General features: G+C 43.8%; 1 protein-coding gene across 1 annotated transcript in view; it reads right to left on the bottom strand.

Moving 5' to 3' along the window:
• The window catches only part of pebp4 (phosphatidylethanolamine binding protein 4), a 61,639-nt gene that overhangs the window by 20,708 nt on the left and 23,344 nt on the right, over positions 1-17,587 (bottom strand). The window contains exon 4 of the mRNA XM_083644538.1: positions 10,733-10,831. Within this exon, the coding sequence (XP_083500664.1) occupies positions 10,733-10,831 (99 nt within the window). The remainder of the gene's footprint in view (positions 1-10,732; positions 10,832-17,587) is intronic.

The following is a 17,587-nucleotide window of genomic DNA, read 5'->3' as shown; positions in this document are numbered from 1 at the left end:
CCGAGCCAACTCGCTCCCTCTCTCGCAGCAATACCATGGGCATTGTTTCCTCCTATGCCTATGTGTACAGTGTTTGCCAGAGGAACACACACGATTCCGAGCTCCACAATCCCTCTTAACCCTTGACCTCAGCTTATTGTTACCTGTGAGCGCTAGCGCTGTGGCAAGCATGTTGTACAAGTAGCTGCACAGCCCTGCGAGCTGTTTGTGCTCTGCGAGGATGGAGGGCAGGGGAGGAGGGGAAGGAAGAGAGGGGGAGCTATTTAATCCCCCCCAGAGGAACTCCCCTCTCAACCCGTATCGTGAACTCGCAGGCAAATCGCGTTGCTGGAAGGCACACCACACACACACTGCTGTCTTCTTAATTTCATCAGCTGAAAGAAATCTATACAGCGCTTTGGAATCTTGACTGCGCTGCGGAGATAAGTGAACTATACCAGCGCCCCGGAATGTAAACAGGTTTCTCACCAACTGTAGCATAAAAATACCACATTGTAAGAAACCTCTTGGCTATGATAATGGTCAATAGCACAGATCAGAGGTCTTAGTAGATTTTATAGTTGTTAGTCCTACAGCATATCAATAAGAACAAGTTGGACAAATCCAAAGAGGATTCAGGGGGAAAATGCAGCAATCATACTCGGATTATTTTAGTGTTACACAGATAAAACCTATTGGCTTGATGGTAGCTTTTCACTTGCATGGCGTGATGAGACTCCAAAGTTCCTGAGACCATGAGGAACCCTGTGGTTAAATCCCATGCAGTCGGCTGCTTAGATCGGGATCAGTGCTGCTAACTTAACGTGATCTACAGATAATGGAATCATGATCTGCTGATCTCTTGCGCACTATTTGTAGTCAATCTCTCTTGTCGTTTACCAACGCTCTAAACAGGGACAGCCATGGATTTGATATCAGTAGCAAAGAGATTACTTCAGATTAGACTGTTAGACATTGTTAGACTAAGAGATGACTTCAGATTAGACCGTTAGACTAAGAGATGACTTCAGATTAGACCGTTAGACTAGAGATGACTTCAGATTAGACCGTTAGACATCGTTAGACTAGAGATGACTTCAGATTAGACCGTTAGACTAGAGATGACTTCAGATTAGACCGTTAGACATCGTTAGACTAGAGATGACTTCAGATTAGACCGTTAGACATCGTTAGACTAGAGATGACTTCAGATTAGACCGTTAGACATCGTTAGACTAAGAGATGACTTCAGATTAGACCGTTAGACATCGTTAGACTAGGAGATAACTTCAGATTAGACCGTTAGACATCGTTAGACTAGAGATGACTTCAGATTAGACCGTTAGACACCGTTAGACTAAGAGATAACTTCAGATTAGACCGTTAGACACCCTTAGACTAAGAGATAACTTCAGATTAGACCGTTAGACATCGTTAGACTAGAGATGACTTCAGATTAGACTGTTAGACACCGTTAGACTAAGAGATAACTTCAGATTAGACCGTTAGACATCGTTAGACTAAGAGATCACTTCAGATTAGACTGTTAGACACCGTTAGACTAAGAGATAACTTCAGATTAGACCGTTAGACATCGTTAGACTAAGAGATCACTTCAGATTAGACTGTTAGACATCGTTAGACTAAGAGATAACTTCAGATTAGACTGTTAGACACCGTTAGACTAAGAGATAACTTCAGATTAGACCGTTAGACACCGTTAGACTAAGAGATAACTTCAGATTAGACTGTTAGACATCGTTAGACTAAGAGATAACTTCAGATTAGACTGTTAGACACCGTTAGACTAGGTAACCATGATGGACTTTTCACAAGATGATGGGAAATCAGGCCTGTAGCAGATTCCGCTTACTGTAATGTCAGTGAGTTCCATTATATTACAAACATTCTGAGCTCCCGTAATGATTCTAATCGTTTGTTCATAATAAAATCCTCTCTTTTATATTAGAATCTGCTAATTGTACAATTCAGCGTCCAACTTTGAAATATATAAACGAGCATCATCAACAAATAGAGATAAGACAAGCGACTGAAGTATCTGCCAACTTTGCACTAATAGCCGTCATACTTAATTATCGTGCCAAAATACATTGGCTGCAGGAGATCTTTTGTGAAGTCCTTGTTTTTGTGTACAATTAACTGGCAAGCATGCTATATACTTAAGCGAGGGCTATTCTGGGTGAGCGTAATTGTTAGTGAGTTGTTTTTATCAGCATGCCTCCCTCCCCTTCACCATGCCCGAAAAAAGAGACACAGTGCTACCCCCTAAGAGGGAGCGTTTTCCACAGCCACGCTCCCCGCAGCCCCCCCACGAACCCTGTCATTTCTTCATTTGCCCGCCTCTCCATGCCCCCCTTTTCCCCCCGTCTGTCTATCTGTCAAAACTGACCAGTTTTACAGGTAGGCAGACTCCAGGGAGCCCCCCCTGCGTTCCCCCCACCTGTACCCTGAAACAGAGAAGAGTTCGCACACGCGGCCGACTGCCAGGGATCCTGCTTACTGACTGGGAAGGGGGGTGGGGGGGGGGGGGTGTATGACAAAGACGACAGCTTGTGTGGGGGAACATTGTCTGCGGCTGCGACTAGAAATCTTTTCAGGAGGAGAGAAAAAAACTGGATTTTATACACAATGGTCGTGGGTGTGAAGAAAGGGGGCACATATTAAAAGAAGCGCCTTCATGTGTGCGAAGCTACTGGTTTTTAAACTGCATTTGCATGGAGAAGGTCCAATCTGTTCTTCTTCTCTGTTTTTTTTTTACTAGCCTATAGTATGAGAGACTGGATTAAAGAGGGCTTTCCAGGTTGCCCTTGTTTTCTTGGAGAGTAACTGTGATGTATCCAGGACAGTGTGCAGGCCAGGGTGAACATTAAGATAACACCCTGACACATTCCCTTTAATATAATCATCTGTTACAGACGTAGAAATCAAGTGTCTATATCGCACCATATAGAGACCACAGAGACCAAATTCAAGTGGTGAAAAAGCAATATCGGGAGTTGGGCTTTGGCAGAAGGAACAGACGATAAGCAACGTGTAAAACCTCGAATTTATATGGACAATTATTCCTCGACTCTATATAGCATTCACAGCTTCTGACAGGAAACCATAGCAGCTCACGTTCTTCAGGCAATGAAGCCTCCTCAATCATCTCGCCAAGGCAACCACAGCAGACGCCGCGGGGAGGTCAGTTGTTATAGAGATGGCACGAGGCATCGGAGGTTAGCAGCCAGAGTATTGTGTGTGTGTGTGTGTGTGTGTTTCGTGTGTGCGTGTGTGTGTTTCGTGTGTGGACGGGGGATGGAGCTGACAATTGAGCGGAGGATTCTTATGTAATTCTCCCTTTAGGTGGCAGAGCACAGTGAGAGCAGCAGCAGCCCACACTGAAGAAGGAGAACCTGCTTGTTAATAAGCTGCACTAGGAGGATAGGGGCCATAGTTGTGATTACAGGCTTCCTGCAGGAGACCACAGGGGCGGCGCTCTGCACGCTGACATGGGGTCTAGGTCCGTGGGTCGCCCTTCAGTCCACAACAACAAACACTTGACCCGGCTTATGTTGCAGAGCCATCTCCCATACTGTAACCCCTCTCTCCAACTCACCACACACACATTCATACAGTAGAGACATATAAGACACACATGTAGATATAGGACTGTGGGGGGGGGGGGAAGAAGGAAAGTGAAGCATCCTAAGCTGGATGAGGCTGGGTGGGAGGTTGTGAGGAGAGTCTGCTGAGGTTTTGAGAGGGAACGACTTCCTAAAACTGAACTCCATGTAGCAGCACCTCTGACATCAGTCTGGCTGGAGCTCACAGCACAAATCAGTGTTAAGCACCTCCAGCTGGCTTTCCATGTTAGGAGCTATTGTTGCCTTACACCAAGGGAGCGTCAGATAGTTCTAAATATAAAAATAAATAAATAGAATGGTCATTTAGGGTCAAACTAATTTGAGCTAGATTTGTACTGCAGGCCTATTCCTATTCAATTGGCGGCCCACGGGCCACATCCGGCCCGGACGCAACCTCCGAGCGGCCCAGCGAGCAGAGCATGGCCATAGACAGCTATGAGGTGACCAAGGTCTGGACCTCGGTCATTAAGGCACAGCGCAGTCCGTGTGTGACGGGTTTTTAAGCTACAGCATCCTGGGAAACTAGACATCCAGACGAATACGTAGGTATCAGCCATTATGCTAGCTAGTTGGGAAGCAGGTGTAATATAGCTCCAAAGCCGGTGAAGTTTTTGACAAAGGTCAAGTTTTTTGTTTGTTTTTACAAAGGTACACGTGTGTGTGTGTGTGTGTGTGTGTGTGTGGGGGGGGGGGGGGGTACATTGATAGCATTGATAAAGCTATTCTGTTTCTGCACTCTGTGATATGCGCGCGTGCGCACACACACACACACACACACACACACACACACACACACACACACATGTATGTTTTCCCCAAAAGTGAAACAATACACATTGCCTTTTTATCTCCCTTTTTTTAAATACTACATTAATTTGTCTTTGTTTAAAATTGGTCATTACAGAAAGCCCGGGAGGGGGGGGGGGGGGGGGCTTGTATAACTACTGGTATAACTTCTAATCACTTGACTTACTTCTAACTTATATTCATATATGATTATTGGCAGCAGTCAGTTTAAATTCTTTAAGGCGTTTCACACAAAGAACATGTGTTTACGCTGTCACTTTTCCGAAAACAATAAAGGACGACAACAGGTGCACCAACTGGAGTTAAGATTGGATAAAGTTGCTTCCTGTGACTCGGAGCCAGGAGGCACTTCTGTGTAAAAGTTTGTGAAACCATAAACAAGCAAACTGTTAACCTGGGTTAGGAGCATGTTTAGCAACTTTGGAGGGGGGGGGGGGGGGGGTAAACACATTAAAAAGGAAAATTGTTCAATTCCTTTTGCGCCCACCCCCTTGTCATAAGATATGGATGTCCCGTAAGGTTATTTGTGTTTGCTGGGAAATGAAGTGCTCAACTGGATTAAAAACATACTGCATATGTTTGGAAATCTGTTTCCCTGGGCGTATGAGTGGAGTGAGCGCGCGTGAAGCAGCAGCTTGCGTCTCCTCCAAGAGAGAGGGCAGACACTCTCATCATTAGCTGGGCTGCAATGTGCTCCTCTACCTGCTCCAATCTGCACAGCCAGGCTCCACTCTGACGCCAGACAGATGTTACCCAGCGCGAGGTGCAAAGTACCGAGAAGGGGAACGAGAGTGAGCAGGAGAAGAGGCAGAAGAATGGAAATATTCAGCAGAGTACACAATAAGAGTTTAATTATGAATAATACCAATGGTTCTTTGTTCTCACAATGGAGCTCGCTGTGGTTCGCCTGGCCTTCGGGAAATTGTTTTTGGCTTCCATATGGGGGCAGCTGTCTGTCAAAAAGAAACGCTTAAATCACAACATGCCACAGCAGGGATAATTACAGGATAAAGAACAATGCAATTATGTATATTAGCAATACCGGAAAGGTATGTTGCTAAAACAAACTCTTAGGGTATAGCGGAGGTTAAAGATTTTATTTGAACACTATATCTCTGAATGCTATTCAGATACTAATGATTTGCGACTGAGACTTTCTTTTTGTGCAGAACTCCACATAAGTTGGAATTTAACCAGAACACAGAGAAGTACTCACTCAGTTTAGAGGCGGCGATGTCTCTGTAACGAGGCTACGAGGACTACTTGGCTTAAAGCCCAATTAAAAGTTACAGTTAAAAAGTCTAAACGGCCTAATGGCGTGTGCAGTCAAAGGACATGTTGAGGTGCGGAGCAGACCATGTCTGCGGGGCCACGGTCGGAGCAGACCATCTCTGCGGGGCCACAGCATTCACAAAACACACCAGCAGCTGGGCTGATCCTCACAATACCTCACTGTTTGTATTTGCCTGACCCCACAGCAGAACACGGGGCTCTCTCTCCCCCTTCGGGAGGCGGCTGCAAAATGATGGATTTTAAAGCATGCGTATCCCTCATGCACCATCGTAATGAGCACATCTAGCTGTGTGCCGTGCCGTCCACCTGGCCCTCAATTACCCAGGGAGAGGAGCGCAAACCATGGGATGATGGCTTCCAATCCACAGGCCTTCTTGAAGGGAATCATCAGGCCCGACTGTATGGGAGGCGCAATAATGACCACAGCCTGAACAGATCACGATGGGTCTTCAACCTCTTGTCATATTCCAGTGGTTTGTAAGAAAGTCGTAGGTTTCTTCAGTGAGTGCAACACTTGAGCAAACTAAGATGGCAGCCAATAAAATATAGTAAATACATTCTATTTATCATCTGCCACTGCTCGCATACTGGCTGGTATGCCTCTGCATAATTTGTATATGTGTTAGTCAGATGTAATCTGAAAATACAATTAATTTCATTGCATAAAAATGCAATACAATTTGAGCACATATAAAGCAAATACTGTAACTATTCAAACTTTTTACATTTGTTTGCACAGTATACTACCATTACAGGACATTGGCAGTTACTGTATGTGAGACAACTCAAAGCACCTTTCACTGCGATAAACGCTCAGCAGAGAAACATTCTAAATATGATGGCATTCAGAGTGAGAAAATAAATGCATGAAAAACATAAAGGCTATACATTTTCTTTTCTCTGTATTTTACAATGAACAATGAACACCTAGGATGTTCTCAGTAGAAGAAAGTGAGTATTAATTATACTGCTGTTTTGCAAGTTCATATTGCGTCATGTTGACTCGCAAACAGCCAAAACTATAATGAGAGAATAAGTATTAACAAGAAAAAGTAACACCCACTGTATTTATATAAGTTGTCTCTATTCAGATACTAATGATTTGCTTGTTACAGTAATTATCGCCATGAGACCATAGCGGAACATCTGCATAGAGTTAGACTCTGGGAGAGCAAAGAGAGGCTCACAATCTGACTATGCTTATATTGCTAATTGTTCATAATTGATGCAAAACACTGAGTGTTGAAGAGATCCTAAATTGCTGTTGCTGTAGCAATTGCTATGGCAGTGCACAGATCTAATAATGTGAGTTCTAACAGCAAGTGGACGGCTTGATACATGGATTATGGGAACTGCTACTAGTGACAAGCGGTCAAAAGCTGATGATGTGATCACTTTTTTAAATCAAGTTTTTTTATAGACCCCCCCCCCCCCTGCTCCACAATACATGTAGACTTGGCCAGTTCCCTCTGCTGTGCATTTTATTTATTACCTTTATTTAAACGGGGGGAGTCTCACTGAGAGCAATGCTCTCCTTTTCAGGAGTGCCCTGTTCACATTCACACACACATTCATACCTGGAAGCTGACCAGTACAACCACAGTCTGATCTGCTGGCCACTGAGCAGCTCTACTGGAGGAGTTGGGGTTAAGGGCCTTGCTCAAGGGCACCTCAGTGGTGGTAATGAGGGAGGGGCAAGCGCTGCCTTTTCACTTTCCCCACCCAGATTTATCCTGCCGGTCCCGGGGATTGAACCGACGACCTTCCGGTCACAAGCTCGCTTCTCTAACCATTGGGCCACCACTGCCCAATTGCTACACCCCCTCTGCCAATCTGAGGCGAGTTGTAGTCTAGCTGGCACATGCTTCCTCCGATACATGTGCAGTCACCAGCCGCTTCTTTTCACCTGACAGCGAGAAAGTTTCACCGGCAAGACGTAGCGCATGGGAGGATCACGATATTCCTCCCAGTTCCCCTCCCCCTGAACAGGGGCCCCGACTGACCAGAGGAGGCACTAGTGCAACGACCAGGACACATACCCTTAATCCGGCTTCCCACCCACAGGCACGGCCAATTGTGCCTGCATGGATGGTAACACAGGGGCTCAAACCTGCAACCCTCGTTTTGGTAGGCAGGGAATCTACCGCTGCACTACCCGGATGCCCCATGATGTGATAACCGATACAATAAGTTACATCAGAAATCGGACAAAAAACACATTGGAATATGAACTAGGGCTGCACGATACAAATCTTTTTTTTCAACGTCATTGCGATATGAATATGCGCAATAAACACAATGCCTGAAACGCAACGCATAACAAAAATCATTTGATTTGCATGCTCCATGCATTCACACTCAGCATGTGATTGTTTTGACTTGTGTTGTGTGAATCACACCTTTCATAGGCATATAGGCTATTCAATGTTTGGGGTCTGTTAGCAGTATTAAAGCAGAAAGATATAGGAGCTGTATAGCTAATATGCATACTTCAATATTTGTTTATTTACCGCAAGTCATATCATCATTATCAGCGCAATATTGAACAATGTTATCACACATCACAGATTTTCCTCATATCATGCAGGCCTAATATGAACATCAAATTCATATTATCATATCAAATGTTTAGAAGAAAATCTGCTGATATAAGGCACTATCTGACTGTATGATAGTCAGACTACCATACAGCTTACCCTGTAGGCGGACTGCATTAGAAAACCTACAGTGTGACAGAAATGTCAATTCAATTGTGTTTGCGGAGCATTCGTGGAGCGCCGGATGTCAAGATCTCAAGTAGCTCTCTCTGAGGTACAAGTGGATTTTGGCATGGCTGACAGTGCGCAGACCCTGACAAGAGAAGTGTTAGCCACACAGCGCAGCTCAAAGCAAGGTGAGCGCTGCTACTGTAATGCTCAGGCTGGGGCCGGTGTGTCCTTGTTGTTACCATTCCTTCTCTAATGAGAGACCTCTGTTCAGTGTGAATCTACTGTACCGTGCTGCTCAGCCCAGACTGACCCCACTTCCCTCTCCGCTGAATTGAAGAAACCTTTTAACTTCACAACTGTGGCTGTGGATAAAGAATGCACACTAATTATGTCAACATCTGCAAACTAGGGCGACCCTGGATAACCTTGGATTAATGAATATATATGAAAACAATATGGCGGTTGGAGCTCTGCTAGTTGGATGAATGAGAATCAAAATGTTGATCCATTTGACATTTAATAGCTTGACCCGTGGCTTTCACAAAATAACATACTTTGGTTAACAAAACAATCTACCGTCAAACACTTTTCAGAAAATGCTGCCATAAGTGCCAAATATAAATGATCATACTTCTTCAGCCTGTTTACCTTATTTAGGGGGGGGGGGGGTAAAACATTACAAACGGATGTCTATTCATTGGTTCAATCTTTCCCTGCTGAATTTCACAAGTCATGTGAATAGGGAAAAAAACATTACAATAATTTGTAAATTGACCTACATTACCGTTTGTCAAAATCCCAATTGCATTGAGACACAATCCAATACAGTGGCCACTTGAAAAAAAAACTAAACTGAGGTTGTGTGATGCCACCTCGCCATCCTGGTCAATTAAACACCTCCCACTATGGGGTTGGCATCACTCAAAAGGCTCATTAACCCGTCTGACCAACCACCAGCCACAATCAGAAAAACATCCCGTCAAAATGGCCAATCCCTACATGGGCAATGCAGGTCAACACCCACACAAGTGACAGGAAATTGAATTGCTAGAGAGAATGTGGTCTGTCTGAGTACTTAAAGGACATTTGTTTATTCACAAGCGGTCAAGTGGCCAGACTGACTGTATGGGCTTCAAAATAAGAAAGAAAGCAAAGGTGATGCATAATGCAGTTTTATGATATAACCCTATAGTTAAAATAAATACTGTTTTCATATATCATTGATGTATGCGAGTGATATCATGTAATTATTCGCACATTTTGAAAAGCAGGAATGTGGTATAAAATCATCTCTTAAGCGCTTCGCTGATTAGCTGAATCACAAAATTCAGAAATTATCCATTGTAGGTTATATCAAAATATATATCCCAGATGCATCACATTTGGATCTGCGAATCAACGTAGGCATTTACTTAGTGTATGACTACGCCTTGCAAAATCAAAAGAAGAAGAATACATTCCGGAAGCGTCTTTGTGTGGTTGTTTTTTCAGACCACTGCTCCTAATCTACTGGCTTGATCTCTGGGTTCCAGGGGGGATTAAAGAATGTCTGCAAACCTCCAAATATTTGAGGCAATCAACAACTTAACACGCAGTTGGCGTTAGAATGCAAGAATGTGAAAACACACAAAACGAAGGGATAAAAAGGAGCAAAATATGAAGAGAAACGAGGGGATCGGAGCGGTGCCCATTTTCGGGGGTGTAAAATATGGAGACGTGTGGATGGTTGGGGGAGCTGGAGCTGCTCTGCCTGGGGGAACAGATGAAGGGAGGACGCGCTGCCAAGATCTCTCCACTGGAGGGGGAGCCCAGGGACTGGAGCTCTATGGGAGAAAGAGCCTGCGCCTCTCGCATGCTGCTTCTCCTCAATCGCTCAGTCTCACGCGCCTGCATTGACACGTCGCAGGCTCTGTGCAGCACAGGGAAATTGCTGCTGACAGGGCCTCGCAAACTTTCACAGCCATTTAGAAAGACTTACTCCTACACTTTTGTCACAGGCATTTATTGCACACGATACGTGATGTGAAAAATTTACATCTTTGAACTTGGCATCTTTTCCCCCCCCCACCAAGTTAGGCTTAAAAACCATTCAGAATTGTTCAGCTTCGCGACGGGACCCCAGCACAGACGTAAACACGAAACGTGCCAAGTGAGGCCCGGAGATTATGAAAATGCACAATTTTGCCCTTTTTTTTGGGGGGGGGGGGGGGGGGATCAACACACTACTTCATAAATTAGTACTATATGAGTTCCTAATCCAATGGTAAATGCTGACCGAAAGTGTATTGCGAGTAGTACCTTTATGTCCACTACCAGCCAGTGCCTCCAGTGAGCAGATGCTGGATTGGTGCGACTTGGAGCATCAGGATCAACCATCATCAGCACATAGGTCTTTCTCTGCAAACAGAAAATATAGCAGGTTCATATATTATTACTATTGCTATAGCATTTTACCCCACATTGTGATTGGCCCAGAGGCATTTCCAGTAACTGGTGTATGAACAGGTACACAATCCCACATTCACTTCTTAAATGTCTGTGCCCAATGCAGTGCAGCCAGCTCAGCTAACTGGGCGAACAACAGTTAGTTTAAATACATTATCACCATTTCCAAGCACGTGCTTCACTCTTGACAACAAAATTCCTTTGCGAACTGTAAATTATTGTATTGTAGAGTATGTATTTGATCCCATTCATATATGTAGTGGTTTTTTGTAGTTAATTTTTCAGTTGCTTCTATTGCCAACTGTGGCCACATAGAGCTCAAAGCCAGTTCACACCAGAAGGCTGGGTTTGCCATTTATTGGCTTTCTACAAAGTACTATCATAACACAAAGTTTTATGTCAATGGTCAATGTTAAAATGCTATTTTGAGTTAGTATGAAACAATACTGTGATAAAAAAGCATGAAAGAAAAGTGTTGTATTACTGCAATAACACACGTGAAACATGCTATCATGTGGTAATATGATTTATAATAACTGGTGTAGTGCCTGTTCCCCTCCCTCCCCTTCCCCCATTCACATATCATCATACTCACCCACTCTCCCCTCCTCCCACGCCCCCCTCCCCTGCTGGCACCGCTCACCCCAATTGGTCGAATTGTATGATATTTGACACTGCACTTTCTCAGGTCCACAGCAGCGCCCCCAACAAGTTTGAAGTCGATCGGACAAACGGTTCTCGAGATATGGGAAGCATGTTCTGATTGGTCAAATTGCACAAAATTCGACCGAGCATTTTCTCCGTACCTCAGCAGCAGACCCGCCAACTTTGAAGTCCATCGGACAAACGGTCCTCGAGATACGTGAAAGCCGTGTTCTAATTGGTCGAATTGTATGAAATGCCACGCTGCACTTTCTTGGGTGCCCAGCAGCGCACACATCAAGTTTGAAATCGATCGGACAAACGGTTCTCGAGATAAACAATTTTTTGTGTTGGCAGTAGGTGGGGCTATCAATATGCGCATGTCTGAATTGAATGAAATTCGGCACTGGTTCCCAGCAGCGCATTCCCCAAGTTTGAAGTCGATTACTAGACAAACGTTCTCGAGATAAAAAAAACATTTCTTGTATTGCCAGTAGGTGGCGCTATGACTATGCACATGTCCGAATTGCACGGAATTCGGCACTGCACTCCGTCAGGTCCCCCTAAGCGCTCCCCAAGTTTGAAATCGATCGGACAAACGGTACTCCAGATATGCGAAGGACAGACATACAGACGGCCCCAGAATTATTAGATAGATTGGAATAGGCAATAATAATAAGTGCAGTACACTCGTTCTTGTAGCAACAGTTTAGTTCTGCCTCATGTATGTTATTCCTCAAATGATATCATTACTTTGGCATCAATACACTGACAATGTTTTGGATCGGACACTAAATCCACTCTTAACATATTCACACTAACTTTCTGCCACTTATCCAGTATCTTTATACCCCTCAATCTGTCAATAGATAATGCGAGAGAAAAAGCTTAACTAAGTAACCCTTGATCACAGATATTGGCGGCTTAATTGCAGGAAAAATTCCATTCTGTCTCTCCCAAAAAGTTTGAGAATTATGAGAGCAGATTGAATTATTGCGAGAGCACATTTGTCATCTCTGGTCCTGTGCCCAAAATCTGCCAGACCATATGATGATCTTTTTTTATTTTATTTTATTCACTTCCTCTACAGAGATATTAATGGAGGCTATTTCAATCAATGCCTTCTCACTGTATATGTAATTTCTAACTGAAACAAGACCATAACAATGTCAGCCCTAAATTATGTAAACACATGCAGTATTTCTTATATTCTCACACTGGCTGCCAACAACATTGTTTGTGCAGGGGAAGAAAAGAAAAAAAAACTCCTGATACAAACATAAACCTTGCTCAAAAATTCTACGTTTGTTGTGTTCTATCACAAGATTCTTAAAAGCCTCTAAAAATGATCCTAAGCTGATGTAGTTGAACGAGATAAAGAAATTGTGTTTTTCTGCAGATGCTCATTTTCAGAAGGATTCTCTGCCTACCTGACAAGCGATAATAAGCGTAAACAACTAAGCCTAATAATAGGATAATACTGTAGTCTCGGTGATAGTGCCTCCAGGTAACATCCAGACACCAGCAACAATAGACCCTCCTCCACAGCCTGTCAAAAGTGACTCTATATCAGTGACCCCCCCAGGCAGCTTACCAACCATGACCTGTTGCCTTCTCAAGAGTTGTAATCCTCATTTGTACATGTTTGCTACCAGGCAAAGACACTCGGATAATGTAGTTACACTAATATTAAAGTCAGACCCTGATGCATTCAGAAATAACATGGTTGCAAACAACAGCACACACCACCGAACCAGCGCCAAACTTGGCCCGCGGGCCCCAAATTGGTCACATGATGATAGGACATGATGATACTGTATAGGACATGATGGTACTGTGTTGGACATGGTTATACTGTATAGGACATGATGATACTGTATAGGACATGATGATACTGTATAGGACATGATGGTACTATATAGGACATGATGATACTGTATAGGACATGATGATACTGTATAGGACATGATGGTACTATATAGGACATGATGATACTGTATAGGACATGATGATACTGTATAGGACATGCTGATACTGTATTGGACATGATGATACTGTATAGGACATGCTGATACTGTATTGGACATGATGATACTGTATAGGACATGCTGATACTGTATAGGACATGATGATACTGTATAGGACATGATGATACTGGATAGGACATGATGATACTGTATAGGACATGCTGATACTGTATTGGACATGATGATACTGTATAGGACATGCTGATACTGTATAGGACATGATGATACTGTATAGGACATGATGATACTGTATAGGACATGATGATACTGTATTGGACATGGTGATACTGTATAGGACATGCTGATACTGTATAGGACATGCTGATACTGTATAGGACATGATGGTACTGGATAGGACATGATAATATTGTATAGGACATGATGGTACTGTATAGGACATGATGGTACTGTATAGGACATGATGATACTGTATAGGACATGATGATACTGTATAGGACATGATGATACTGTATAGGACATGATGATACTGTATAGGACATGATGGTACTGTATAGGACATGATGATACTGTATCGGACATGATGATACTGGATAGGACATGATAATATTGTATAGGACATGATGGTACTGTATAGGACATGATGGTACTGTATAGGACATGATGGTACTGTATAGGACATGATGATACTGTATAGGACATGATGATACTGTATCGGACATGATGATACTGGATAGGACATGATAATATTGTATAGGACATGATGGTACTGTATAGGACATGATGGTACTGTATAGGACATGATGGTACTGTATAGGACATGATGATACTGTATAGGACATGATGATACTGTATAGGACATGATGATACTGGATAGGACATGATAATATTGTATAGGACATGATGATACTGTATAGGACATGATGATACTGTATAGGACATGATGATACTGTATAGGACATGATGATACTGTATAGGACATGATGGTACTGTATAGGACATGATGATACTGTATCGGACATGATGATACTGGATAGGACATGATAATATTGTATAGGACATGATGGTACTGTATAGGACATGATGGTACTGTATAGGACATGATGGTACTGTATAGGACATGATGATACTGTATAGGACATGATGATACTGTATAGGACATGATGGTACTGTATAGGACATGATGATACTGGATAGGACATGATAATATTGTATAGGACATGATGATACTGTATTGGACATGATGGTACTGTATAGGACATGCCGATACTGGATAGGACATGATAATATTGTATAGGACATGATGGTACTGTATAGGACATGATGGTACTGTATTGGACATGGTGATACTGTATAGGACATGATGATACTGTATAGGACATGATGATACTGTATAGGACATGATAATATTGTATAGGACATGCCGATACTGGATAGGACAGCCATAGTTTTACAAAAAGCCAGATTGAGTACAACATTAACAACATTTTGCTGCATTTACTTCCAAGTGTAAAAACAAATCAAAAAATATGGCTTACTTATGGTGGGCACTGAATTTCAATGATTTAGTGGTTGAATTTCCACCTGTAAGAATCTCGCTAGTCCAGCTGGCAGAGACAGTAACAAATACACGAGGCTCCCTCCATGCTTGCACTTCACACATTGTGGCATGTACCCTTCTCTCTTTCAGGGACATTTTTTTCCCTCCATCTGTCAAAATCCACATTAATTACACACTGATATGCGCGAAAGACTCCAGGGAAAAACAGATGCATATTCTGCCATCTGAAATAATTTATCAGGGCTTCAACCAACTAAACGTGTATCAAAACATGTTTTAAAAACTGAGCACATTCTCATAGACAGAGACACATTTTCCCCAAATATGTTGTAGTTATACCCTAGTAATAGTAGTGACCCGCTAATACTAATGAGGAAACTTAACATTTTAGCCTGGGTGGGCATTTTAGAAATTTAGATTTTTGCTTTTACTCTGCAGGTAACCAAAAGGCTATCGTTAATGACAGGCCATCTCCTACATTTTGGACCACACACATCACAGCCATTAGCTGGTGACATTCCACTTGATTGTAATGGTTCTCACTTATCATTCTCGCCGCTCTTTGATCAACAGGAGCTGCATGGTTTATTTAGATCATTGTGCAAGAAGTGAGAAGTCAGCTGCCCACTCGCTTACATTTCTTTATGAGCCAAAAAAAAAAGTCTTAATAATCTGACTAAGAGCACAACTGAAATCAGGGGGTAGGTGTCAGCCACAATGCTCCTCCACCTGGCCCATTATAAAAGGATGGGAAGTGAAGGCTTTGGGTGGAGGGTGGAGGGTGGAGGCCGGAGGCGTGGGGGGAGGGGGGGGGGAGTGGATTGAGCCTGCATTCTCTTGGGATTAACCTCCCACTGCCTGCTGTGATCACAGCAAAACGGCCCACTGGGAGCAGCACGCCTCAGACCACAGGCGGCTGGCTGGAAGAAGCCCCGCAGACGACTGGGCGGCTGCTGGTCAGAGGCACTGGGAGGGGAGGCGTGTGTGTTTGTGTGGAGGGGGGGGCGTGGGGGCTCTTCAATGGCACCCACTTTACTGTCACCTGTTTTACTGGAGGATGCATGAAACTCTACATTTCTTTGTGCATATGTATGGTGCAACAGCAGACATGGCTTTGCTAAATTTATATTTGCTAAATTATATATTAAAGATCTGAAGGGACAGAGAGAGAGAGAGATGACATGAAATCTCCACTTCATACCCCCAAAAAACACGGGATACAGTATTTGCAATACAGAAGGACGGAGAAGAAGAACAAAGGCAGAGGAAGACCGGTGTCTCCCAGGACGTAAACTCCTGTCTTACCTCTGAGTGAACTCTGCTGGGGATGAGAGGCAGAGAGCCGCCTAATCGCTGCTCTCGCAGAGCTGCCTGCGCTATTGAGCCCGGCTGCGCTCGCTGATGACACCGCGGAGGGCGAGAGAGAGAGAGAGAGGGAGAGAGAGAGGGAGAGAGAGAGAGAGAGAGAGAGAGGGGGAGGGAGGGAGGAGAGGCCCCTCTGTGAGTTTACAAGTTCATGCTTTATCCCTGACCCAATACCAAACAGTGTCGTCCGCGCAGCTGCCTATTAATATACCCATCTTGCTTTATCCTCTGGCTTCTTCATCTCCTTCAGCCTCGGCCGCGCAGCAGAACCCGCAACGTTTCATTAAACGTTTCACCGGCCCGACCCAGAGCAAAGCAACGCGTCGAGCCTCAAATCCCTCTTTAAGCAGCAAAAACACTTGAACTCGTTGGGTAATTAACAGGTATCTGTGTTGTGATTAAGAGACGGCAATGGCTTAACAACCATCGACTGCAGCTTACAGCAAGGTTGGAAGATCGATCTTGTAAATACAGAGAAATATCTCTACAGCGCCGGACCAGGAAATATTGCAGATGATGGAGAAAGTAATCCAGGTTACAATTCCACTGTTTGTGCAATCATATAGTCTATATCAAAGATTTTAAATCAAGCGGTACATATAATCTACTTTTATGTGAATTCATAGAGCCATACTGTAGATATGTGGCTTTATATTCAGAATAAAGCAATAGTCCCATTCGCAATGGCAGGATGGCAGTAGACGAAGTCGTGGGGAGGGTTAACAGTGGTACACGGCAGGGTCAGAGGATGAGGTTCATCCTGGTGGAGGGGAGGTCAAGGGTCGGCCAGGTAGCGGTAATTGAATCCTGTCCAGAAAGTGGTGGGGGGCAGCGGAGCCGCAGATGAGATGGAGATAGAAAGGGGGCAGTGGTCACAGTGTAGGGACATGGCTGTGGCACTCACCTAGAGGTCATCAACCTTCGAGGTGAGGAGGTCCTCGTTGTCATTAATAACAGCCCCTCCCCCCCCCTCTTGCTGAGAGGCTTCGGTAACCTTGTTCTTACAAAACCTCCTTCACAGGCAGTCACAAAGGGCAGCGCAGTAATCTGCCACCGAGGAATTGGGTGAGAGAAAAGCGCCAAGACATTCTGACAGTGACAGAGCTTGAAAAATCGACGCTTTAACAAAGACTTTTACTCACAATGCTTCTACTA

Source organism: Poromitra crassiceps, assembly GCF_964638095.1.
Source record: "Poromitra crassiceps genome assembly, chromosome: 10".
Taxonomy (NCBI): domain Eukaryota; kingdom Metazoa; phylum Chordata; class Actinopteri; order Beryciformes; family Melamphaidae; genus Poromitra; species Poromitra crassiceps.
This window is presented reverse-complemented; position numbering and strand designations above follow the sequence as displayed.